The sequence below is a fragment of the Diabrotica virgifera genome, chromosome 5, assembly GCF_917563875.1.
Source record: "Diabrotica virgifera virgifera chromosome 5, PGI_DIABVI_V3a".
NCBI lineage: Eukaryota > Metazoa > Arthropoda > Insecta > Coleoptera > Chrysomelidae > Diabrotica > Diabrotica virgifera.
The window spans coordinates 257,469,465-257,496,658 of NC_065447.1; the positions used below are offsets into that span (position 1 = coordinate 257,469,465).

Sequence of the window (27,194 nt, forward strand, 5' to 3'; positions counted from 1 at the left end):
TAAACTAAATTTTTATTTCAAATGTTTATTTAAATTAAAAATGTTAATTTAAATAATATGTTTTCATGGGATTAATACTCAACTTGATACCCCTATTAAAATTAATAGGTACATAATACTTAAATAATTAGACAGGCGCAGGCGGCAAGAAAACTGTATCACAATCTTGTTTATTTTACTAGAAATCATTAATTTCCTCTCATAACTACTGATAATGTACAAAACTAACAACTTGCAAGAAATTTGAAGAACATAAACAAAGCATTCTCATTGAACAAAGTTGTTTGGGTGAAATATGATATCTTTGACCAATAAATTACATTACTACATGGTAAGAATTCTATGCCGCATTGCATATTTTTGTATATTATGTGATCTGCAAAACTAACAAACACAGATTAGGGTATTATGACGAATTTAAACCACATTTAAAAAATGAATTTTTCTATTTTAATATTTGACATAACACCAGCAGAAAAAAAGCTCATTTTGGCGCCCCCCAAACAGGGGCGCCCGCCTGCAATGCATCCCTTGGAGGCCCGTTATCGCCGGCCCTGTTGTTAGCTATGTGTATGCCAAATTTTATGTTAATCCAAGCGGTTCTTTAAAATTCAGAGGTTTTGCAATATTTTACCGTGAGTGAATGGAGTAAGGCCGATGCCACATTATGCGTTTTGACCGGATGCGTTTCCGACGCATCCGGTGAAAACGCATAGTGTGACAGGTCGGTCCGGTTGCGTTGGAAGCGGATGCGTTTTGAGTCATCGGTACGCGCTTACTACCTGCACCAGACTAAACGCATAGTGTGACAGGTCGGTCCGGTTGCGTTGGAAACGGATGCGTTTTCACCGCATCCGTTCAAAACGCATAATGTGGCATCGGCCTAATAGTTCAGTTTAAGGGGAACGGAGCAAAATGCGAAATATTGACCATGTTAAAATTTTTAATGTGTTTTAAATGTATTCATTTTTTTCAAATCCTGAGAAAACTAATAAGTATTTTTGAAAAATTTAAATGCAGAATAAAAGATTACATTATTACCGAGGGCCGAAAGTCCCTTAGAATAAATAAAAAGATTCTTTTGAATAAAATATTTGCAATTAAAAATCACACTAAATTTTTTCTCTTATTTTCACCCCTGTAACTTATTAAAATAAACATTATAGAACTTTTCATGGATTGGCGGCCCTCGGTAATAATGTAATCTTTCATTCTGCGTTTAAATTTTTCAAAAATATTTATTAGTTTTCTAAGGATTCGAAAAAAAAATGAATACATTTAAAACACATTGAAAATTTTGACATGCGTTTTGCATTTTGCATTTTGCTCCGTTGGCCTTTGAAAGAAATAACCGTTCGTACACTTGGGGATCAAAGTAATAGGTAATAACTGCTATTTTTATATCTACCTACGATTGGTAAATTTTCAATTTCACAAGATAATAAAATATTATTAATATTTCTGGTAGTTTCGGTATTGTCAAATTTTTTTTTGGGCACCTCCCGGCGCCATTTTACTTCGGCGCCGGGGTCACCGCCCCTCTCCGCCCTTATGGACGGCGCGGCCCTGATTGTAACGTATTGCATTGAAAGTTTCTATCCTGCGAAAAAAGATTTCCAATACTGTATATACTACAGAAGCTCAAATATAGAACTTACTCTAGAGAAATTTATCTTCAAACAAGTTTCGCTATATTTACCTTTGTGTTAATACCTTGGCCCATTTCTATACCTGCATGGGTAATGGCAACCCCTCCATCTGCATGGAAAATTGAAACAACTACAGAGTAAGTTGCTGCAACCTCCAAGTACCACTCTATTGGAACTATTGAGAGACCTTGTTTCTTCCACCTGTTCTCCTAGAATTAGTAAAAAAGTTACATCAGTTACTGATTTAACGAAAGCTATAATTTAAATTATTGTTACGTTGACTTGTGGTAGATTTAACGAAGGCATATGACACGGTACCCATTAATACACTCTGGGAAGTAGATAGTATATAAAAAAGACCAGCATAAATGTGTCTATTATACAGGCACTGAAAAACTATATAGACATCGGACTAAAACGAAAACTGGAAATAAAATATCAAGAGGTTTCCTAGTCACTAAAGGATAAGGCAAGGATGCTGTGTATCGCCAGTATTATTCAATAATATATTGATGAAGCCCTTAGATAAAGAAAGAAAATGTGCAATTGAATGGGACTGACGATGGAAGATGCGATACTCTACACACTGCACTATGCAGATGACCGAATTGTAATTGCACAGGACAAGAAAGATCTTGAATATATGGTAAGGAGAAACTAATAGAGGAATAAAGAAAATGGGGTCTGGAGGTAAATACCAAAAAATACAATATCTATGCGTAGGAAGGGAAGCGTGATTTATGAAGATACAAAGAGCTATGGAGAGAGCAATCTTAGGAGTAAAATTAACAAACTAAAAGCAAAACAACTCGGTAAGAAATAAAACAGAAGTCAAAGACGCAGGACACCATACAGCCAGGCTAAAATGGAACTTCGCAGGTCATAATGCCAGACAAACGAACAATAAATGGAATACCACGATACAACAATGGAGGTCATGGACATCAGAAAGATAGGAGAAACACACTGGAAACAGAAAGCACTAAACAGAAGCGAATGGAGGAAACTGGGGGAAGCCTATGTTCAAAATTGGACAAAATATAGGTCAAAAAAAAAGAAGGGAAGAAACGGGGAACCTGAACCTGGAATAGCAGACAATTGCAAGCTGGAAAAATACGTATATCTGTCAATAAAACTAATGAGTACAGGACAAAACGAAGAACATATTAAAGACAGGATAGTAAAGGGAAAGCAGGTGATGGGGGATTTGAATTCGGTACTGTGGCAAAAAAAATATAAGAACAGAAAATAAAGAACGAATTTACAACACAATATTTGGAATACCCTGTGTCGTATTGGCACTTACTTTATTAAATTTAGCAACTGCGGTTTTTCTATTTTCAACATCAGCCCAACTTTTTAAATCTTCCAAGTACTTGGGAATTTGCGGTATAGTGATATTGGCTAGCCTGACATCCATTGGATCAAGATTTAAGGCGTACGCAATTTCATCAAATATAACTTCTGTTGTACAAATTCCTTCTAAAGTTCCTATAAAAATTCATTCATTTGTATTTATTTATTAAAATAAGAACATAGTATGATTTTTAATATCCGAAAGGAACCGAAATATCCGATAATCAATTTGATTTTATGCAGGGCAGATCAACAACAGATGCAATTTTCATTATAAGGCATAAAAATACAGCAATATAGAAACAAACGCCCATATGGTATTCATTGATCTTGAAAAGATCAGCAGATAAACACATTGCTAATTTAAGAACTTATTTTCAGATGCAGGCTGAGACATCTTCTACATTGCGCTATTTGCGAAGTAGGTAGATGCCACAACACCAGTGGCGGCTCGTCAGAGGAGGCAAGGGAGGCTCAGCCTCCCCATAAATTTTTTACACACTCTATACTGTTTTGTTTATCATGAATCGCGAAAACAACAATTACTCTCACTATTATACGTGTAAATTCCATATTATCACTAATTATCCATACGTACGGAGCATTAGCATTAGAACGCATGATCGCGTCTCAGTTTTATTACATATTATTTTAGGCAGGACCCTGGGTTATCCCGAGATGCACGAACGGAGCCGAGAAGCCCAGCATTCTCCGTTTCTAATGCTCCGTGCAGCGCAGCAGGCGTTTAAGGAGACCCGGTCTCCTAACAGTGGCATCTACGGCCACAGTATAAAGAGGGACAGTAGAACCACTCTCCGAAAAATTGGAAGTAAAATCTTCAGTCGCGCGTGGCGACCGCGCAATATTCGCAGTCGCTTTTGCCCCACTCTCGCATAGAAACGTACGGATTTTAACAGGAAAAACCCGCATCCACCACTGGTGAATTACCAAATTGCGTACTGCCGGTATTACTTCTTGAGATCAAAGTGCCGACATGGAAGTGGTTTTACTGTCCCTCTTTATACTGTGCTACGGCGCCATCACACGCTGCCCGGAGATATACCAAGGGAGGCAGTGTAGCTTCTCAGCTCCGTTGGGTGGTTGGGTGCGTCTCGGGACAACGAATTTTAGGGTCCTGACTAAAAATAATGAAAAATCTAAAAGTGCGAATTTTGTTATGAAATTTGGTATGTGGGGTTATAATAATATTTGGAACAACTTGCTCAAATAACTTTTTCCGATATCTCTAACTCAAAGCAAAATATCGGTAATTTATCGTGTTTTTGAATTCGCAGTAGGCCGCGTTTAGAATTAACAAAATTCAGTTGAGTATCTTAAAAAATTTGAAGCTTTATTATGTATGGACTGCAAAACTTAAAATCTGTATTTATTTTGATATGCATAGGTATCTATTTACAAATAGATGGAATTGTTAACAAATAAACGACACAAACTTTGGTATTAAACTTTTACTATTAGACTAACTATTTTTAAAATGATGATATCATGAAATTATGAATTAGGATGATATTATGAAATGTAAATAAAAAATGGTCAAAAGATGGGGCCTTAAATTACATTTTTTGGCGCATTTTTTTTTTTAGTGCAAATTTGTCTAGATATTTTACAGTTAGGTATAGCCTCCTCTATTGTAAAAATCACGAGCCGCCACTGCACAACACCGATCAAACTGAGGGAACCAGAAAGTACATGATAGAGTTCCTCGAGAGATTCTGTGGTGGGCACTAAATAAGAAAGGAGTCCCTGGTGAATATATTTAGATTGTGAGAGATATGAGTGTGTAACGACTAGTGTTAGGATAAGTGTGGGAGAGACTAACAAATTTTATGTGAAAGTAGGATTGCACCAAGACTCGGTGCTTAGTCCTTATTTATTCTCATTAGTTTATGTTCTCATTATATTAGTCTCATTAGTCAGATAATAGAGAAACTACAGGGAAGTGACAAACAAGAATAAAATTAAAAATGAGTATATTAGGGGAAGTCAAGTTGTGGCATCAATTGATGCCAAAATGGGAGAGCATAGGTTAAGATGGTTTGGTCATGTTCAACGTCGAGACGTTAATCACCTAATGCGAAGAATTGCTGAAGTGCAGATTCCTGGAAGAAGTCGGAGAGGAACACCAAAACAGACCTAGGAGAAGACGATTAGGCAGGATATGTTGGTAAAGCGGATTAATATTGATATGACCCAAGATAGAATTGTATAGAAAAATACATTAGGAAAACTGATCCCGCATATGTATAAGGCAAAGAGAATGATGATGATAGTATGATTTTTAACAAAAGTTATTATAAATAAGAAAACTTATTTGCTATTAATTTACGAACATTTATACTGGATGAAAAAAAAACTAAATTCTAAAAATCTTACCTGGAGCTCTCGTGTAGCTACCTGGTGCGGTATCTGTCGTCACTTTATACGCAGAAAATTCCCAAGTGGACACATCATAACAGTTTCTTACACCATCCATCAGCATATCTCCCAAGGGCTCGTTACCTCCTAGACCAAAGTCGGAATATACTTTAGAATCCCAGTACTGTATAACACCTGCATCGTTTACTCCCACTTCATATGTGACATACGTAGGATAACGCTTGCCGATTATGTTCATGTTTTGTTCGAAGGACATGATCATCGTGGCAGGTCTTTTAAGTTTGTATGCTGCTAGAGCTGTTGCCGATGACACAATTGCACTCCTGAACATTTTGCCACCAAAACCTCCACCTAGACGTTTGACTTTCACGTTGATCCTAAAAAAATATGTTGCAATATCATCAAGACAGAAATATAAAACTATTCCTTAGAAAAAGCATAGACATACATCTTGAAGAACATCTGCAGATAAACGATAAAGAGGATATACAAAGATTAAACAAGACTTACTTATTTGTAGGTAAATTCAAAACAACTGCAGCTCCGATATGGTTGCCATCCGTCCATTGTGAAGCAGGAAAAATGTCGATACCATCTTCATGTGGTACGACTTTACAACTTTGAACTTCCATATGGAAATGGTATTGTGCTCCTAAGTAAATGTCTCCTTTAACAACTTTCTTTACGTCATCACCTAAAAATATTTATACTTATATAGTAGTATAAAAACTTTATATTACTTTTTAATACCAAGAGATCCTTCCGGAAGGGCGTTGACGCCTAAATGGCGCACTACTCAAAGGGACATAACACAACGCAGCAGGGAAAAATTCTGAAAACATTCTAAGCTCTCTACTATGATCTCAAGATATAAGACAAAAAACGAAATTGACAATCTATCGTACCTTCGTAGAGCCTATTATGATTTATGGGGCAGAAATTTGGCAGCTCACGAAAAAAGATAGAAAAAGAATAGAAGAAGTAGAAATGGATTATCTAAGGAGAGCGTGTGGTATATCCAAAAAAGATCACATCAGGAATGAAGATATTAAAAGGAGGACAAATACTGTATATTCCAGGGTAGATAGAATTGAAACGAGACAACAAGTGTGGTATGGTCACGTGAAACGAATGAATGAAGATAGATGGCGAAAGAAAGCTTTAAATTGCTACAACAATGAAGAAGAAGGGGAGGGCCTTCAGTTTCCTGGGAAGAAAATGTACGGCACATCATGAGAGATAGAGCCATCAAAGAAGAAGAATGGATGGACAGAAAACGATGGTAGTCGAAATGCGAGAAGCGGCAGAGTCTGTAGGAACCTCGCTTATAGATAGTAGATAATTTATAAATTCCTACCGGTTCTAGTTCGCTCATTGGTATCTTGTAATTCAATTCTAGATTCCACGTTATCCTTAACTACATCTCTAACGTCTAGGTAGGGTTTACTGGTAGGAGCCTCATACGTTACACTGACCAAGGGGATAGCTGTAAAGGTAAGACTTAATGATTCTGTGACGATTATTCCTATGGGTTGATTGTAATATTTGACTGTGCCACTGCAGAATAACTCCTCTTCTACGGAAAATACGCTTACGTCTGTTGGCGTGAAGACGTTGCTTCCTGGTATATCGTTGATATCATAGAAGGCTACAACTCCTGGAAGAGCCTAAAAAAATAAACAATTCTATTAACAAAATATGTCTGATTGACTTGAAGAAAGCATTTGACAGAGTAAGACTCAAAGATGTAATTCATCTTCTGCATAATAGGGAAGTCCCCTACATAATGTAAAAACTATCGAAAATAGCTACCAAAACAAGAGAATGGAAGTCAAAATAGATGAACAGCTTACAGAACCTATAGACATAGGCAGCGGAAGAAGGCAGGTAGACTCGTTAAGTTCTTTGCTCTTCAATTTAATCATGGATGAAATCATCAAAAGCGTCAACAAAAGAAAAGCATACAGAATGGGAGACAAAGGAGTAAAAATACTCTGTTACGCAGACAACGCAATATTGATAGTCCAATATGAAGATAGTCTGTAAAGCGTAGTCCACAGATTCAACATAAGAGGAAAATAATTCAATATGACAATTTTATCCCAGAAAATTAAAACAATAATAATCAGTAAAGAACCAATCAGATGTAAAATAGAAATTGATGGTATCATTATTGAACAATTAATGGAAATAAACTACCTTGGAATTATATGACCTGGACAAAGAAGTGAGAAATCAAGTACAAAAAGCAAATACATTGACAGCCTTGCTTTAGTTAGACCACTACTACTGGGAATTTCTCTAGCTAATTTGTTTCCAGTTTTAATGTTTACCGTCATATTTTTGTAAATCTGTTGTACTGCTCTTACATATTTTTTGTTTATTCCTTGTTTTCCATCGTTACCCATTATTATTATTTATTTTAAAAAAGTAAAAAAACTTACTAGGGCCTTGGAGGCATCAATGGTAACAATTTTCGATCCAGGGAGAGCTTGTGCTGTCACAAATGAACAAAAAACTTCATGTGGTCTAATTGGTTTGTCCATCACGTATTCTGCTTCACCTAAAATGACAAAATGATAATAAAGTGATTATACAAAAATATGAACAGCTACACAGAGGGTATAGTTGTCCAAAAGCTAACTATCTATTTCTGATTAACCTCTTGTTAGCAAAATAGGTACAACTATTTATTAGTCTTTTTACATAGTCCGTCTAGAAAGTATCCGGAATTTTATATTTTTCCTAATTTTAATAGATTTCCTTTTTGTAACATTTTAAGACAAAAGTAATGCATCAAATAGGTTGTGCCGATAGTAGGTTATGGATAAAATCGCATGACAATACCATCTGTCAAATATTGTTGTTTGAAAACAGACTTAAGGTTTTTGAAATAATGTCGCAAGTAGAAAAAAGAAAAGTGGTGGAATATTTGTATAGAAAGGGTATCCGAAACGTTAAAAAATTAGTGCAATTGACTGAACTCGGAAAAAGTGCAGTGTATGAGACAATAAATAGGATAACAATGGCATAGATATGAGACATAGACCAGTTTCGGGTAGACCGCGTAAGATTCACGGAAACGATTTAAATGCTTTAGTGGCTTTAGGACGACAAAATCTGCGCCTAGGGTTTCGAAAATTAGCGAACAGATTTGGAAATCAACGAAGAATAAGAGTGTGCCCAGAAACTGTCCGCATGTCACTAAAAAAGCAAGGCTACATATCAAGGAATCCAAAAAAAAATCCCTACAATGACAACTCTGCAAAGGCAACGAAGAATAGATTTTTGTCAACGTTTTCGTGAAGATAATTTTAATAATGTCTCTATATCTGATAAAAGTTGTTTCCAGCTTGGTGCAAATCATCTAAAAGTCCTATCAAGAGAAAATGTTACCGTTCAAATTTCCAAATTTCCCACTAAAATAATAGTTTAGGAAGCAATATCTCAGCGTGGTGCTACACCTCTCAGTATAGTTAATGGTACTGTTGACAATGAGAAATATTGTGACATCCTAAATCGTTTTCTTCTTGAAACGGCTCATGTTTTGTATCCAGAGGGGTGGCGTTTTCAGCAAGATAATGCAAGATACCATACTTCTGCTTATACTCAAGCTTGGATGCAAGAACACGAATTGGCAACAATTTCGTGGCCAGCAGCATCTCCAGATCTTTGCCCCATTGAAAACATATGGGGACTGATGAAGATTGAATGAAGCGAGCAGCGGCACAAGATAAAGAAGGTTTGATTTGGTCAGTTTTACAGGCCTGGAACACCATTACCGAAAATTATGGCCTTGACCTAGTTTCAGGTGTACCTGGACGTTTAGTTAAGTGTTTAGATTTAAATGGAGGTTGTATAAGTAAATGGGATGAATTATTTGTTGAAATTTTATATTTCAAGTGATAGAAATAAATACCGTAAAATTATAATTCTGCTTTCTTTTTTCCGGATACTTTCTAGACGGACTATATTTTTGATCCTATGTTTTTCGTCTGCGTAAACATAGATTCATTTTTTTTTTGTCTCTATCCCCTTCATCTAGTTTCTTGATACCTCTTTAAGGTTCTTCATTTTTGCAGTTTTAACAGGTTTTCGGTAGAAACATCTTATTATCTGTTCTAATACCCTTGTCCTTCTCATTCTTTTTGCCCTCACTCTAAATATTGTTAGCTTGCTGTCTCCATTGGTGGCGATCCTGTGTTAGATAGACAGTTTCATGTAGGAATTTTCCCACAAGTCTTTATTTGGTTTGCCCATAAAGCCAATAGCCTGTCTTTTGTATAAAGCTTTTCCAGAATTGACTGGTTGGTTCTGTGTTCTATCCAAAACATACGTAGAATTTTTCTGTAGATCCATATTTCGAACGCTTCGATCTTTTAGTAGACTATAATATATTTCACTGAAAATAGATAAAAGGGACCGCCAGGAATGCATTTTAATTGTTTTATTACAGTAAACTTTGTATCTGGGTCTTTTCGTCGTTTTCCTAGTTTTACTAGAGATGTCGCTGTTTCGCGTCTCACGTTGTTCTTCTTCACTCAAATTTTTGAGTACTCGAGTACTTGAGTAACCAGAAAGCAGTTTTTTTCGACGAAAATTCTTGGATTTAAAATATTGTTTATTGTTTTTTGTAAACTTTGTATCTGGGTCTTTTCGTCGTCTTCCTAGTTTTATTAGAGATGTCGCTGTTTTGCGTATCAAAGGTGGAATTACTACATCGCGGTGATTTCCCTTAAAAGGCAGGCTTTTTGATTTTTGTTTCAGAGTTGGGACTGCATAGCTACACTGATGAAGCATAAGATGCAGAAATAGCTATCTGTAGATGGTGATCCAACTCTGAATTATATTAAAACAAAACTGCCTTTCCCCCCTGTTCTTCTTCAGTCAGATTTTTGAGTACTCGAAAATGTCTTTCGGCACTTTTTCCTAGACGAAAAGGGAGTAGATACGTGACCGTTGTCCTTTCTACTTTCTTTTATATTCGTCATCTCCGTGCTTATAAAGCCGGAGATTCAGGATGTAACCAGAAAGCAGTTTCTTTCGACGAAAATTCTTGGATTTAAAATATTGTTTATTGTTTTATTTCAATTATTTTAATTGGTTTATTACAGTAAACTTTGTATCTGGGTCTTTTCGTCGTCTTCCTAGTTTTACTAGAGATGTCGCTGTTTTGCGTATCAAAGGTGGAATTACTACATCGCGGTGATTTCCCTTAAAAGGCAGGCTTTTTGACTTTTGTTTCAGAGTTGGGACTGCATAGCTACACTGATGAAGCATTAGATGCAGAAATAGCTATCTGTAGATGGTGGTCCAACTCTAAATCAAATTAAAACAAAACTGCCTTCCCCCCCCCCTAAATGAGCCTGTTGATCTCTAGACGTACACATTACAGCGTTTTCCGCTAAGACCGATCATCTTCAGGATCGAAATCCTACACAAACAAATTGCGTACAAATTCCTACACATACAAATTGAAAGTGTGTTGTTCAGACAAATGGACTTTCTTTACTTACCAGAACATTGTACTAGAGATTCCAACTTTGGAATGGGTTGAGTTAAAGGCCATTCATCTTCATTAGTACCATATTCTTGAGTTCCAGTTGAGATTGGTCGATCCAGTAAGGTTCCACCACTTTTATACTTTTCCAATACAATGTCTTCTGGACATATTTTTAAAATGAACTGGAACAGTTAATTTAAATCGTTTTTTAACTTTTTGAATTTAAATTTTTTTTCGAGTAAATACATGCGCGAGGTACTATGGTTCTTTTCATGAGCATTTTTCAGTGCGTCACAGTTTTTCGATTTCTCTCTAACGCATTAAATTGTATGTGACAGACAAAAAACCCACGTCTCTGATTACATTTCGTCGGTGAAATTTATAACATTTAATCTAGTTGTCAATAGATGGCGCTAATAATATAATATTAAATAATATCATATTATCCTATTTAAAAAAAATTTAATCTGTACAATTTATATAACTATACAAATCAAAGAAAATACCATTTTATAAATGCAATAAACAAAATTGATTTATTTTTATACCAACTTGCAAATAAAATGTGACAACTGTCAGATTTAACTAAAATGTCATGTTAGAATAAATGTCATAAATGTGTATTTATCACCGACTAACCTTTTTTTCTATCATTTGTGACGCACTGAAAAATGCTCATGAAAAGAACTTTATGCCTTAGTTAAAGTGACTATATTGTTTTCACCTAATTTTGGAAAAATGTGAAAACTTTGAATTATCCACGTCCGTCTGTCTGTCTGTCTGTGACCACAACTTCTCCGTCATTATATCAGGTAGAATGACAAATGAGGTGTCAAATGAAAGCTTATAATCCAAGGATGGTACTAAAGGTGAGAAATTTGACCTAGGCTATCTGTCCGTCTGTCCGTCCGACCGCGAATATAACTCCTCCCTCATTATACCAGGTAGAATGACAATTGGGGTGTCAAATGAAACCTTATATTCCAAGGATGGTACTAATGGTGAGAAATTTGACCTAGGCTGTCTGTCCGTCCGACCGCGAATATAACTTCTCCGTCACTATACCTAGGTAGAATGACAAATGAGGTGTCAAATCAAAGCTTATAATCCAAGGATGGTACTAAAGGTGAGAAATTTGACCTAGGCTGTCTGTCCGTCCGACCGCGAATATAACTCCTCCGTCAGTATACCTAGGGAGAATGATAAATGAGGTACCAAATGAAAGCTTATGATCCAAGAATGGTACTAAAGGTGAGAAATTTGACGTAGGACTTCCGGCATTATATAAGCGACCAGAAGTACTGTTTTAAGGTCACCGGAATAGTACAATCGACGCGCCCTCGCAAGACGAGAACCAATATATACTTCCGGTTTCCTTCTGTCTGTAAATACAACTCCTCCGTTATTAATACAGGTAGAATGACAAATTTGGTGTCAAAAGTAAGCTGATAACTCAAGGATGGTATTAAAGATGAGAACTTAGACATTGGACTTCCGGTTTTAGAGTTGCAACCGCAAGTACTGTTTTAAAGTCACCGAAATAGTATAAGCGATATATCGTTCAACGTGCCTTAACAAGATGAGAAAAATGTAAAATTTTGGTTTCAATATCATTTCCGGTTAAAATGTTCGAACCAGAAGTGCCATTATAGTCGCAGAAATAGTACATGTAGCACATCAATCGAAGCGTATTGAAAAGTTGAGTTGAATCTTTAATTGCTGTTTTGAAATCATTTCTGTTTAAACAATAATTATCCAAAGTTTAGTAAAACTGACTCAAAATTAGTAAAATCTTATATCAATCGACGCAAAGTTACACGAAGAGTTCAAATATCGACTTCCAGTTCTACTTTAGATTACTTTGGGTGAAAACTTAGGACTTACGAAGTCCAATTACTTGTTAATAAATACACTAGGTCTATATATATACTAACCTTATAAAACAAAGCTATGGCTAGATTTTTTCTGAATTCTGGAGAAGGATCAGGTGGAGCATAGTCGCAGTCAAGTTCTTTATTTAAGGAGTCAAAAACTTGTTGTAAAGTGTCATTACTAAATAAGGTTTTCCCTTTTAGTAGAGCTTCTGTAGCACTCGCATGTATAAAGTCCTTATTAATACAACCGTATACAATTGTTGCCGATTGGACAACATTTTTGCTATTCAGTTCCACCAAAAATGCAGCGTTTACCAAAGCATGGGCGTTTTGTGCTCTTCTCATAATCTAAAAGATAAAATGGACAATATATTATTAGGTTCTATGGAATCTATAGTTCGAAAAATTTACATACAAAAAAAATGGTCATACAAGGCATACACACGTCCCGACCTGACCACCCGATTGACGGGTCAGACAACGTTGGGTCCGGCCGTTGGAGTGTGTGTAGGCTTGTTGTACGACAAAAAAAAGTTGTACCCGACAGTCTGGCTGACCGACTTAGTCGGGTGGTCAACAACAACAAAATTGTCTTAATTAATAAAATTAATACTTGTATATTTTTATATTTACTAAAAAAATTGATGGAAAAGCTTCTTTATAAAAGTAGAGTTTCACGATATTCGATAAAAATATCGATATTGTATTGATATCGTATCGAAAACCAAAGAGATACGATACTCATTATCTGAAATCAATACAATACTCTTGTATTGTCGATACGCTTGCCTCGATATTATTGAAAATATCGATATCGAGAAAAAAAATAAAACGCCACAGTTGTTTGATTATATTTTGTGGAATATTTATTTATATATTTAATATTATGTATTTAGATCATAATTATTTATTGCATAAAAGTATAAGTGATCTGCAACCCAAGCGTCAGCTGTTATAATATTTTACACTTGAGTGTATGAACTTGAAATTCTTGATAGTGAGTAAATGTCTGTTATGATTGCACTGTTTATATCATGTGGCATTTGTGGCAATATTATAAAAGTAAGTGATGATGACTCAAAAATAATTTTTAACAAATACTGAATTGCGATTTATTCCGAATCTCCGGGGATTTCCCTATATTTTCAAAAGTAGTTTTTAAACAATACAGAGTTAGTAAGTATTTGTCGACTTTCAAAGAAGCATTCAGCCATATTTAATCTTTATAAGAATATATATGTAAGTTATAAGCAATATTCGTAATATTTTTAGAATAATGTCCATTTGCCAAGCATGCAAAAGTGGGCATAAAGGGCCTACAAAGCTCAGACGTATAATCCTTTTTATGTCGATATTTTATTGAGTATTGTATCGATATCGTATCGAAATCAATATCAATACGATATTTTTATAAGAATGTATTGCCGATATCGATACTTGATACGATCTTTCATTGGCATAACCAATACAATACTCAATACTTAAAAAGTATCGATATTGTATCGTATCTTAAAGCTCTATATAAAAGGTATATTTATTTTAAAAAACTCTAAAAGGGCTACAAATATAACAGAACATCATCAGTGTTCTTGCAAGGTTTAGATGTTAAGCCACCAAAAATACGTCGGTTAAAACTTTTTAAATGCCGACTAAATGTTTTTAATTAGAATATTAAATATAAAATCCAAAGGAGCTGATAAAAATCTGCTAAAATTTTTGAGTTGACTTTCACCTTTTTCAATGTGAAGACATTTCACTCAACAACCCACGTACTTCGTAGAAGGTCGGATAATGCCTTACGGCAGATCTTTAGGGATTCCATCCATCACTGCACATGCACACGTATAATGCAACACTGATGATGCTCTTTTTAGAGCGAAATCGTTTTGTTTTCGCAGGAAATTCTTCCTTGTGGATTTCTATATTTACTTTGTTACTAATGAACTAAACAATTACCTTATAGGAACCAAATTTTAAGGTATCAGCCAAAGAATGTAATACTATGGACTTGATTACACGTTTTGTCATATCCAGTTTCAAAAATTCTTGAGCAGTGGTGGATGTTTCTTTACCATGAACATCAACTAAAAATTTTACTATTGTATTATATATGTCTATCAATACTTATTAGACTTTAGAAATGAGAAACTTTCATTATATCTACTTTCATTATGCAGATCTCCCCTAAATCATCCCAAATGCCAGATTTAGCTACAATTAAATAGAAGACAAATCAAGAAGATCAAACGACGAAGTAAAAGTAACCATTAAACGAATGAAAGATGGGAAATCGTCAGGACCTGATGAAGTGCATGGTGAAAATTTAGAGCTATTAGCAGTACTTACACCAAATCCCAGCTCTTATTAATCTATTCAACAACATTTATGAGATTGCTCACTTACCAAAAGACTAGCTGCTATCAATATCCAGTCCACTTCTCAAATAAGCCAACGATAGGAAATGTGAGATTAATTGAGATTAATTAATTAAGAACATAGATTAATTAATTTGATGAGCCATGTACTTAAAGTACTCCTTACTATCATTCACTCGCGCATATACACCAAATTAGAAGAACATCTAAGTGAAGTTTAATTTGGATTCAGAGCTTACTTACATTATGCGTAATAATAAATATTACACTTCTACAATTGATCCTACAATGCAAGATGAGGGCAAGAGAAGCCCTGGTCTAAGTCAACTGATATATTTCGAGCTGCTGTTAAATTTATAATGAATTTAAAAAAAAATAAATTGAAATGTATAGTCAAGATTTTTTCCTTAATCGAAAACATAGAGATTCTCTTTCAAGAAATAATAATGTAGCCAGCGTGTACCAGACCAGTGGCCAGTGGATGACGAGTATAACAATACCAATACACAAGACAGGACAATACCAAACAGCAAAGGCCGTACCAACTACCGTCCATCACCTTGCGGAGCACAACTCTTAAACTGTTAACAAAAATACTTGCCAATAAAATAAATGAAGAATACACAATTAGTGAAGAACAACAAGGTTTTCGGAAAAAAGGTCCACAATAGACGCCATATTTATAGCCAGACAAATTGCTGAGAAAGCACTGGAATATAATAAACCTGCATTTATGTGCTTTATAGATCTGACCAAAGCCTTCGATTGTGTAAGATTAGATGTGCTAAGATTGCTAAAGGAAAAAAAACAGCCCAACAAGATAATGAGGATAATTAAAGACATCAATACGAAAAACAAAACCAGAATAAAAGTCGAAAGTGAACTAACATCGGGTATGTAGTAACTCACTAAGTAAAAATCAACTCGGTAATCAAGGGGAACAGACAAAATCATAGAAAACATTAAAATACTGGAAAAGGATATAAGATGGCAGAAAAACAAATAAAAATCTTCTGTTATGCTGACGACGCAATCTTAATCTCCGATAACGAGGATAAACTACAGCGAATGGCACAAATTTTCAATACAGTGGCGAAGAATTACAGCATGAAAATATCAACAGCTAAGACAAAATCCCTGGTAGTGTCAAGGGAACCCATAAGATGCAAATTAGTAATTAACAACGAACTAATTGAACAAGTCTCGAGATTCGAATATCTGGGAATCGAAATATGTAGTTATGTAGATGTTAAAGAAAGCGTCCTAAAGCAAGCAAATAAAGCCAATTACGTGTCAGGATGTCTGAGGGATGTCATCTGGACAAATAAAGATATGAGGCTGGAAGGGAAAGTATGCATATATAAATCATGTGTAAGACCGATCATATCGTACGCGATAGAAACAAGATGTGACACAGCAGAAACCAAGAGGATACTGAAAACATCAGAAATGAGAACGTTGATGTCAATAACTGGGAAAACACTGAGAGACAGAATACCGAATGACAGAATAAGAGATCTCTGTAACATAAAAGACATAGTACGGTGGGGAAGACAGAGAAGACGAGAATTCAATCAGCATGTGACGAGAATGGACAGCGAGAGAATAGCCCGTATATCCATAGATTCCAAGTCCAATAGGAAGGCCCTTTAAAAGGTGGCGAGATAGCTGGCAGTCAACATCACAGCTACGAATACAAGCTCAAAATCGGTTAAGGCCTAATATAAGAAGAAGAAGAAGAAGAAGAATAAGAAGAGAAGAGATTTTTTTCATTTACATTTAGAATAAAATACAATTATACGTACCTGTTATAATTGAGGCTTTAAAAGTTTCAAGCAAAATGAACACATCTGACTGAAACTCATTGTCTTTATACTTTATCATTAAATTTCCTGCAATGCTGCCGACCTAAAAATAACAAAAACATTATAATACAAAATGAAAAGCTTTCTGTAGCTGAAATATGCCTTATCTCGAACTGTGAAGCTCTTGTGCAGAGCACTCTTCTCATTTTGTTGAAATTTGCTTTACCCTTTTTTATTGTGATTTTGATTTCCTGGAAGCCATCATTTGTGGAATTGTTCCAATACATATTTGTTTATTCGTTCGACATTGGTTCCGTTTATTAGAAATGGTCTCTCTAGAACTCTATTTATCAGAGACGGTTTAGCAATCTCTGAAGATCTTCAATATTTTCAGCATACCTAGTGTTGTTAATCGGAACTCCATTTATCTTTATTCCAGCTCTTTCACCCACAATAGCTATTTTAGCTGCCCTCTGATAGCTGTTTCCGTAGTTTTGCTCTCTGCTTATAGAATAAATTTAATATGATCCTAAGGTTATTCTAGTCCATCTTCTTTGATTTGAAAACATGCATTAATTTGTTCCGTGGTTGTGGTTGCATGCGTGTGATAACTTTATTGTCAACGGAAACAAATAAAATAAAAATAAATATAACGTAAAACTACTGTGTGTCAATAATATACAGGGTGTCCAGAAACTCTACCGACAAACGAAGACAGGAGATCCCTCAGATAATTTTAAGATATTTTAACCCAATTCACCTAGTCCGAAAATGCTCCTAAAGGAGCTAGAGCCCTTTGAAGATGGCGTATTGTAATTAGTTTTTCTTAAATTACTCCAGAACTCTTCTATTGAGAAAAACAAAAATTGGTACACATATTTATCTTCCAGAGATAAATCGATTCCATGCATTGCGAATTTCTAGTACCGGTCATAGGCGACCGTTTGGATAGGGCAACTGATATTTTATCGCATAAATTGTTTACCTTTAATTTTTAAGCATTTTTGACTCTGGATTATTAAATTGTGAGGTATTCTACAACTAAAAGGTACTCTTGTTTTAAGTCTACAGGATACACCGTTTTCTAGAAAAAATCAATTTAAAAATTTTTCTTTTTTTTTTAATTTCCAAAAAAAAATAAAAAAAACCTAGTTAGAAATCCGAAAACTGATACGTTTATTTATATTTCAGAGATGAATTGATTTCATTTATTGCGAATTTATAGTACGGGTCATATGCGTCCGTTTTGGGTAGGCCAACGGTTATTTTATCGCATATAACATTTTTGTCTTTAATTTTTAAGCATTTTTGACTATAGATTATTAAGTTATGAGGTATTCTAGTACTAAAAGTTACTCTTGCTTTAAGTTGGTAAAATACACCGTTTTTTTTTTAATTTTTCAATTTTTTTTCAAATTCAAAAAACGAAAAATTTTCAAATCGATTTTTCTAGAAAACCGTGTGTCCTACTGACTTAAAGCAAGACTAGCTTTTAGTACTAGAATTCCTTGCAATTTAATAATCCAGTGTCAAAAATGCTTAAAAGTTAAAGACAAAAAAGTTATGTGATAAAATATCTGTTGCCCTACCCAAAACGGACGCCTATGATCAGTATTCACAATGGATGAAATCGATTTATGTCTGGAAGATAAATAACCGCGCCGATCTTTGTTTTTCTAAATTAAAGCGTTCTGGAGGTATTTAACAAAAACTAATTACAAGACGCCATTTTCAAAGAGCTCTAGCTCCCTTAGGAAGCATTTTCGGACTAGGTGAATTAAGCTAAATTGTCTTAAAATTATCTGAAGAATCTCCTATCTTCGTCTGTCGGTAAAGTTTCTGGACACCCTGTATTTAATTTGGTAAACAGCGTAAAAAGAATTCTCGAAGAGGGTATGTTATTCTTTTCCAACCGAAGGCTTGTGACCGACCGACTGAACTCATTAATTTTGCCGTCATATGTTTTAAGAAGTTGAAGGCATTTAAAACTGATTTATTGCTCGGTCTGGATGATGTGATTAGAAACATGTCGGAAAAATGAAAGAATACCCATGAACGAACATATAAAACACACTGTATTTTCCTGTCACCGTGTCACAAAGAAAATTGTCCAGTGCAAATACATCTAACAATAATTATTGCATGTACTTGCGCTGGCCAATTTTTTGTGTGACACGGTGACAGGAAAATACAGCGTGTTTTATATGTTCGTTCATGGGTATTCTTTCATTTTTCCTACATAAAACTGAAAGAGATTTAGGAGAATTTTTGTATATTACGAGCGGAACAAATGTGAATTTTAAATGAGACGTATTATTTCGTTTATGGAGAAAAGTTATTAAAAACTAGTAAATAAAATTAGTAATTAAAACTAGTAATTAAAAAATATGTAGTAATTGTAGTTTGCCGCTACAAATTATTTATGTCGTACTTTATCGAATACTTTATTAAAGTCATTAAAACACACATATATAACTTGATTGACGTCCACGCGCCTTAGTATCAGTATATAAAGTGAAAAAGTATTCAAACTTACATTTCTGATTTGCACAGTCGCTACCCAAGCAAGATGTTTTTCAATAGTATCCAAAAATGAATAGTTCGTTTTTTGGGAATTTTCATGGCATATGTGCATCAACTGTGTCAGATTTACATTTCCACCAAGAGTTAGACATTTTTCTGTGATGGAATAGCCGTTAATCTCAGGCACGTTCTGAATATCTATATAGAAGTCTGCGTTGCCAAGGCTGCGCTTTACACCTGAAACATTTGACATATTTATATTTGTGCAACTAAAAAATATAATACTTATGTATGAGTATATAGAGGAGCCACTTGTGGCAGTGATCATTACTTATCAAAGACCAAAACCACATTAAGACATTAAGAGTAGTAAAAACACAAAAATTAAAAGAAGAATATGAATTGGAGAAATTAACAGACAGGATATAAAACCAAAAGTGCCTAGAACAAGAAAGCGTGAGAGAATTATACAGAAATAGATTGTACCAAAAGTTGGACATTAATTAATTAAATAACAGCAAAGAACATTGTAGTAGGGGAGGAAAGTATGCTAAATTTGCAGTCACTCGAGCGTTACGGTGACCTATTGAGTTGTGAAGACTAGGTCATAAGATCTAAAAAAGTTAAGTAAAGTTTTCCATTTAAGTGGAGACTTTCCATTTTTAATTTAATTTTCCATTTCCAACAATCGTTTTTCCGATTATAGCACCATCTATCCATAATTCGAAAAAATGTCTATAATAAAAGTTTCTTATTCTTACGTAAGGAATCCAAATCTGCAATAAAAATGGGAGTTCCTATTTAAGTTTTCGGGTTTTGGGGTTCGTATTTGGTGTCATTAGATATATTTTTGAAAAATTTTGAATACGTTCATTTTAAAATTTTAAATTTACCCCCACCCCTCTCCGTGGGGGATCGTGTCTGGTATCATTCAATAGATTTTTGAAAAATATTGAACATGTATTTTCTAATTTTTCGATCTGACGTTTATTTCTCGAAATATTCGCGTTTTTCTTGTGAAACTTTGTGACTGAGCCATTTAATTACACCCCGCTCAAACAGTCAGATTTTTGAAATATACACTGTTCTGCATGTACTTAACTTACCTTATCTTAATCTGACGATTTCGAGTTTTTTTAAGGATAGAATTTTTTTTTATGATCCCCCTTAACGAACTCCCCTGTATTAAGATCCAATATGCTAGAGGTACATTTACAGGGTACAAAGTTTCTACCCGTGTGATAATCTGACGCGCTCGAGTAACTGTAAAAATCCGCGCTTGGGCTCCATTACCATTACAACCATATAAAAATATTCCTAGCGAACTATAGAGGACAAAAACAGAAGTCATTGGACACCAAATTCAGCACCATAAAAGGCTCCTGTATTGGAGACATGAAGAAATAAAATGAGAAATAAAAGAGGAATACCATAAATATTTAAATATAAAGGAAGACGCTGAAAAACTGATATACAAGGAGACACAAGCCACAGTGTGAAGAATGATACGGTATGTCGTATGTAAGAAAAATGAAGCCTGTCAACAAAAGTATAACGTTTTCAGTTCCACTCTAGAAGGACGTTTTAAGCTGCCATGGAGTGAATTTCATCTACATTCCTGTTTCATCGACTTCGAAAAAGCATTCGAAAGGGTCCGACATGAAAAACTAATACAAATATTGAAAAACAAAGATGTAGACAGACGAGATTTACGAATTATCATCAATCTGTATTGGAATCAAAAGGCCAATATAAAGATAGAAGAACAAGAATCCGAGAATATTAATATAAAGAGAGGAGTAAGACAGGGTTGTGTTCTGTCGCCGCTACTGTTTAACCTGTACAGTGAAGCCATATTTCAGGAAGCGATAGCGGAGCTAAGTGATGTTATCTCTATAAACGGAAAAATAGTAAATAAAATAAGATTCGCTGATGACACCGTTATAATGGCAGACACCCTGGAATCACTACAAGAATTGCTAAATAGAATTAACGATTATTGCATTCGATACGGACTAAAAATAAACAAGAAAAAAACTAAATTTATGATTCTCTCAAAAACAGAACATGGAAATGAAAGGTTAATGATGACCAAAAAAAATGACCAAAGCAAAGAAATTAAAGTCCGAATTGAAACTGCAAGGCAAGCATTTATAAAAATGAAGACTCAGCTTACAAATAAAGACCTTCAGTTGCCTCTCAGATTGAGGGCTCTAAGATGCTACATATTTTCTATATTTCTATACGGAATAGAAGCTTGGACATTGAAGAGACAACACATAAGAAGAATAGAAGCGTTCGAAATGTGGTGTTACAGAAGAATATTGAAAATTCAGTGGGCTCAAAGGATTAGCAATGTTGAAGTGCTACAACGTTTAAATAAGGAGTTAGAAATTATGAAGAGTATAAAAACTAGAAAACGGGAATATTTGGGTCACATTACCAGAGGAGAAAAATATGAGTTGCTGAGAATTATGCAAGGAAAGATCCAAGGAAGAAGAAGCATAGGAAGAAGACGCATCTCCTGGCTGAGGAAACTTAGAGAATGGTTTAACTGTAGTTCATTACAACTATTCAGAGCAAAAGCCAACAAAATGATCATAGCCATTATGATATCCAACCTCCGATAGGAGAGGGAACTTTAAGAAAAACAAGGAGTGAATTTGCTTAAAATTTTAACATCGTATCAAATTATCAGCAGCCAGGTTCTATGGGTTTCCCGTTTTTTATTTCTTTTAAGGTTTATCTTATCTCGTCCAAACTGATTGATTGTTCTTCCTCTTCGTCTATTGGGTCCGTTCTTATGTCTCTGTAATTTATTTCGCAATATTGTTTTGCTTCGTCAATAGGGATTTGTAATATTCTTCTCACTTTGACATACCTATGTAGTTTAATCTCTCTGTTTCTTTGTGATCTTTTCTGAGCTTTCCTATAAACTTCCATCCTTCAGATACTTCAGTTCCACACATATATCTGTTTATTTCTTCATATTTCTTATTCTCCGTTTCGTTTTTTCTTTTGGTCACAGTTTTCATAACTTTCCTATTCCAGTAAATGTATGTTCCTCAATCTTCTGGCAGATTTGTGTTTGAAGCCAGATTTAATAGGCTTTTTTGGTATCTATCAACTTTCTTATTTCTTGTGCCCACCACTCTGGATCTGGATCTTGTTTCGTTGGAGCCTTATACCCTATGACTTCTAGTGCTGCATTATGTATAATAATGCAGCACAAAATGCCATACGTCAAGAAAATATGTCTTTTATTTGACGGCATAGTTCTTCCCCCCTCTTGTGTTTTTTTCCAATATTTTATAGTTTGGTAGCTAATCTGAGTTTGTATAAACATTTGGTGGATTCATTCTTCAGACTCTTCAAATTAAATAGAAATTAATTGCATATTAAAACATAAAGTTAATTCATATAAAGTTAATGCCTGGTTGCACCAACAGATCTTAAGCTTAAGACGACAATAAGATAGGAATTAATATAATATAATAAGAATGATATAACGTAATAATAGATAAACTAATTGGTAATAAGATAAAAATCGAAAATTATGGTACAACGTAAGTGAGAATTCAGGCGGCCCATATCTAGAAGCTGAGTTGGGTTAAGCTAGAGCTTAAGATCTGTTGGTGCAACCAGGCATTAACCATCGAAGACCTTACCTTTAGCCGTATTTCCAGATACCAACATGTAGTTGGTAGTTGTTACCCTGTTTAAAGTAGATAATAAATCTTTCAGAGAATTAACTTGGACCCACTTAGCATCACCAAGTTCCAGAACCTTAGTTTGCTTATTTTTACAACCATTGTTGCAAGTTTTCCCGGTGCTAGGACAAATCTTTAAATCTTCTATGTCAGCAATAGGTTCTTTGTCTAAAAATATTGAATATTATTGTTCAAAAATTATAACCCTGTAATGAAAATTAATAGCAAGTAAAATATTGTACTTTTGTGTAAATGGTTCCATGACATCTCGTAACGCGACAGTTCGTAGCCCTACAAATGGCAACAAACGGTAACGGACAACGGTAACGCCATCATATTGTAAAGGCTACACTTCCTAACAACGCCTACGACAGTTACAAAAATTCGTCTGTTTTGTCATTAAATTCAGGAAAAATTCCTGCGACTTGTGTGTATCAATTTTTTCTTTTATAGAGTAAAGTTACAAACTATTGCCGTTACGAAATGTCGCCGTTGCGAACTGACGGCGTGACGAATTGTCCGTTACCATTTGTGGGGTTACGAACTATGGCGTTACGATATGTCATGGAACCATACAAGTATATTACCAATTAGTTCCTTGAAAGCTTTTAATATTGGTCTGTATCCTGTACACCTGCATATATTTCCTCCAAAAGAATCTTCAATTTCTCTTTCAGTTTTGACACCAGACTCACTCAGAGCGTACATGTTCATTACCATTCCTGGTGTGCAAAAACCGCATTGCGTGCCATAATTTTCAGCAAGTGTTTTCTGGATCTTGTGGTAGCCTTTTATTGGATTACCAATTCCCTCAACAGTGTGAATTGTCTTGCCATCGCAGGATAAGAGTGGCATTAGACACTAAAATGTAAAATGCAATATTAGCTGCTAGTGAATAACCAACATAGAGGTAATCCAGAGAATCGGAAAAGAGAAAGACATCTTGTGTCTCAACAACACAATCTGGAGAAACAAATATCTCACAACGGAAACGAAAACCAGGATATACAGGGTGTCCCGAAAAGATTGGTCATAAATTTTACCACAGATTATGGGGTCAAAAATAGGTTGATTGAACCTCACTTATACAATAGTGCATACAAAAAAAGTTACAGCCCTTTGAAGTTACAAATGAAAATTAATTGTTTTTCATATATCGAAAACTCTTAGAGATATTTCATTGAAAATGGACATGTCGCATTCTTATGGCAGCAGCATCTTAAATAAAACTTAAGTGAAATTTGTGTACCCCATAAAAATTTTATGGGGGTTTTGTTCCCTTAAACCCCCCCAAACTTTTGTGTACGTTCCAATTATATTTATTAGTGTGGCACCATTAGTTAAACACACTGTTTTTAAAACATTTTTGCTTCTTAGGACTTTTTCGGCAAGCCAGTGTTTATCGACATATTTTGAATATTTATCGAATCCACCACATATTTGTATATGGTTAAGTACGATTATAGACGCCTGTTAATCTGAAAATTTATTTATAATTTACAATTCTATGTGCATTTTGAAAAAGAAACCACATCTCGATAAAAGGTGACTTATCAAAAAAAGACTAAGAGGCAAAAAAGTTTTAAAACACTGTGTTTAACTAATGGTACCAGAACAATAGTTTAATCGGAACGTACACAAACATTTGAGGGGTTTAAAGGAACAAAACTCCCATAAAATTTTTATGTAAATATATCAAAAAAGAAGCCGCATCTCGATAAAAACTCGCTTATCAAAAAAATACTAAGAGGCAAAAAAGTTTTCGAAACGTTGTATTTAACTAATGGTACCACAATAATGAATTAATTGGAACGTACACAAAAGTTTAGGGGGGTTTAAGGGATCAAAACCCCCATAAATTTTTTATGAGATGGACAAATCTCACTATAATTTTGTTTTAAGATGATCCTGCCATAAGAATGATACATGTCAATTTTCAATAAAAAATAATAGTTTTCGATATATTGAAAAAAATCGATTTTCAATTTCTAATTTCAAAGGGCTGTAATTTTTTTATGAGCACATTTGTACATTGTACATGTACACATTTTAAGGTAAGTTAGGTTCAATCGAACTATTTTTGACTCCAGAATGTGTAGTATAATTTATGAACAATCTTTTCGGGACACCCTGTATAAATCAACAATAAGACCGATAATGACGTACACAACGGAAACAAGAGCAGATACGGTGAAAACAAAAAGACTGCTGGAAACAGCAGAAATGGAAGTCGGAAGTCTTACGAAAAATAACAAACCAAACTCTAAAAGACAAAGTAAGAAGTGAGGAAATACGAGCGAGAAGTGGTATAAAGGAAATAAACATGTGGACCAAAAGAAAAAAAATAGAATGGAATCAACATAGAAAGAATGACAGATAATAGAATAGTACGAATAGCAAAAGACAAATCGCCAAATGGAAGAATATTATAGGGTCGACCAAGGAAAATAATATGAAAATATTGAATGGGTTGCGTATGTGGGTCCATATTAAATGAAGTAAAGAAACACAGACTTACTCACAATCATTTAATAATACTTTGACGACCGGTTTCGATCTCTACACTATTCAGATCATCTTCAGGTCGGCGATACAAGTAGTTAAATGCTACAATTAAAGAAAGCCAGAGTTAGAACATTGTCTGGTTGTACAAATGCTAACAGAAAGCCAAAATTTGAAAAGTATGCAACTGTTGACATTTCAGAACAACAAACTGATACATACATATGCACACATATGAGTATCTGTTTCTCATATGTGTGCATATGTAGGTACAGTTGAGTCGCGAGTCTTTACCCGTGCGTCATCATTTAAAGCATACGAAATAAGTCGGAAATCTATTTCACGCAACAACAACTGACCGAAAGTGGCTACTGTTACGATTACGGGTTTTATTATAAAATTTGACGTTATCAAATATATAGAATGTCAAATGTAAGTTTTGCTTCAAAATTTTTGTGCAGAATTACAGCTACATTTGAAGTAGCTTAATAAATTCTTTTATTATTATTGATTAATAAATAAATAAACAATTTATAAAAAAAATTCAATAACATATTTTATTTTTGTTATTTTATTCACTTTGACGGAAATCTAAACACAATCATTTCTTTAATGTGTGAATGACGTTAGCTTTGCATGTTTTAAATATTAATTGCCAAAATATAATTATTTACCTTAAAATTTCAAAATCCAATATAAAATTAGTTGTGAAAACAACTGTTTGTGTAATATAAAGAAACTTCAAAACGCAAAAATTCGACAAAAACCGCAAAAAATTCAACTGACTGACAGCCACAAAAGTAAACAAAGCAGAAACGTCAAACAAATTGTGTTTAAAATATGAAAACATACCGAATCGTCTTTTTTTGTACCTATCTCTTTTTAATGCACTGAGTCTAGGTTGTTCATAAAAATAACGTGTGTTTTTACTTAATAACAAACGGCAGCTGGTTTGTCATGAGTTTCATGCGTGGAAGAGAATGATGCTAGATAAAAAGTAAGTGTTTTATCTCGCCAGGTATTAATGACTCACGGGTAAAGACTCGCGGACTCAACTGTATGTATCAGTTTGTTGTTCTGAAATGTCAACAATTGCATACTTTTCAAATTTTGGCTTTCTGTTAGCCTTTGTACAACCAGACAATGTTCTAACTCTGGCTTTTAGTCCAGAAAGCCACTGCGCATCCGCTAGGAAAAATATTCTAATTCGGATTTTTTCCACAATCTTACTCAAAAAGGACTCCTTTTAACAAATTTCCATGTTGCCAGGACCAAAAGGTGGTCAAAAATTTTTTAAACGTTTTTTTTTTGTTTTTTTCCTAAAATTATTTTTATTGCATAGAAAAAAGTTTTTTTAGGTTTTTTGGATTATTCCAAACAGAAAAGGTCTTTAGTGACTTTTTTCTAAAAATGATAGTTTTTAACATATAAGCGATTAAAAATTGAAAAATTGCGAAATCGGCCATTTTTAACCCTCAAAGACTATGTGAAAAACTGAAA

The 27,194-nt window shown here is 34.4% G+C and overlaps 1 protein-coding gene across 2 annotated transcripts in view; it reads right to left on the minus strand.

Annotated features, from left to right (window-relative positions):
* Positions 1-27,194, minus strand: part of LOC114324839 (xanthine dehydrogenase) — a 57,382-nt gene that overhangs the window by 18,561 nt on the left and 11,627 nt on the right. For both annotated transcript variants that reach the window (XM_050651864.1, XM_050651866.1), the window contains exons 3-15: positions 23,780-24,053; positions 23,151-23,360; positions 19,496-19,719; positions 16,960-17,062; positions 14,736-14,863; positions 12,840-13,127; positions 10,919-11,087; positions 7,847-7,965; positions 6,760-7,069; positions 5,913-6,096; positions 5,400-5,779; positions 2,956-3,140; positions 1,700-1,858 (exon numbers count right to left, since the gene is read on the minus strand). In XM_050651864.1, coding sequence (XP_050507821.1) covers positions 1,700-1,858; positions 2,956-3,140; positions 5,400-5,779; positions 5,913-6,096; positions 6,760-7,069; positions 7,847-7,965; positions 10,919-11,087; positions 12,840-13,127; positions 14,736-14,863; positions 16,960-17,062; positions 19,496-19,719; positions 23,151-23,360; positions 23,780-24,053 — 2,733 coding nt within the window. The remainder of the gene's footprint in view (positions 1-1,699; positions 1,859-2,955; positions 3,141-5,399; positions 5,780-5,912; positions 6,097-6,759; positions 7,070-7,846; positions 7,966-10,918; positions 11,088-12,839; positions 13,128-14,735; positions 14,864-16,959; positions 17,063-19,495; positions 19,720-23,150; positions 23,361-23,779; positions 24,054-27,194) is intronic.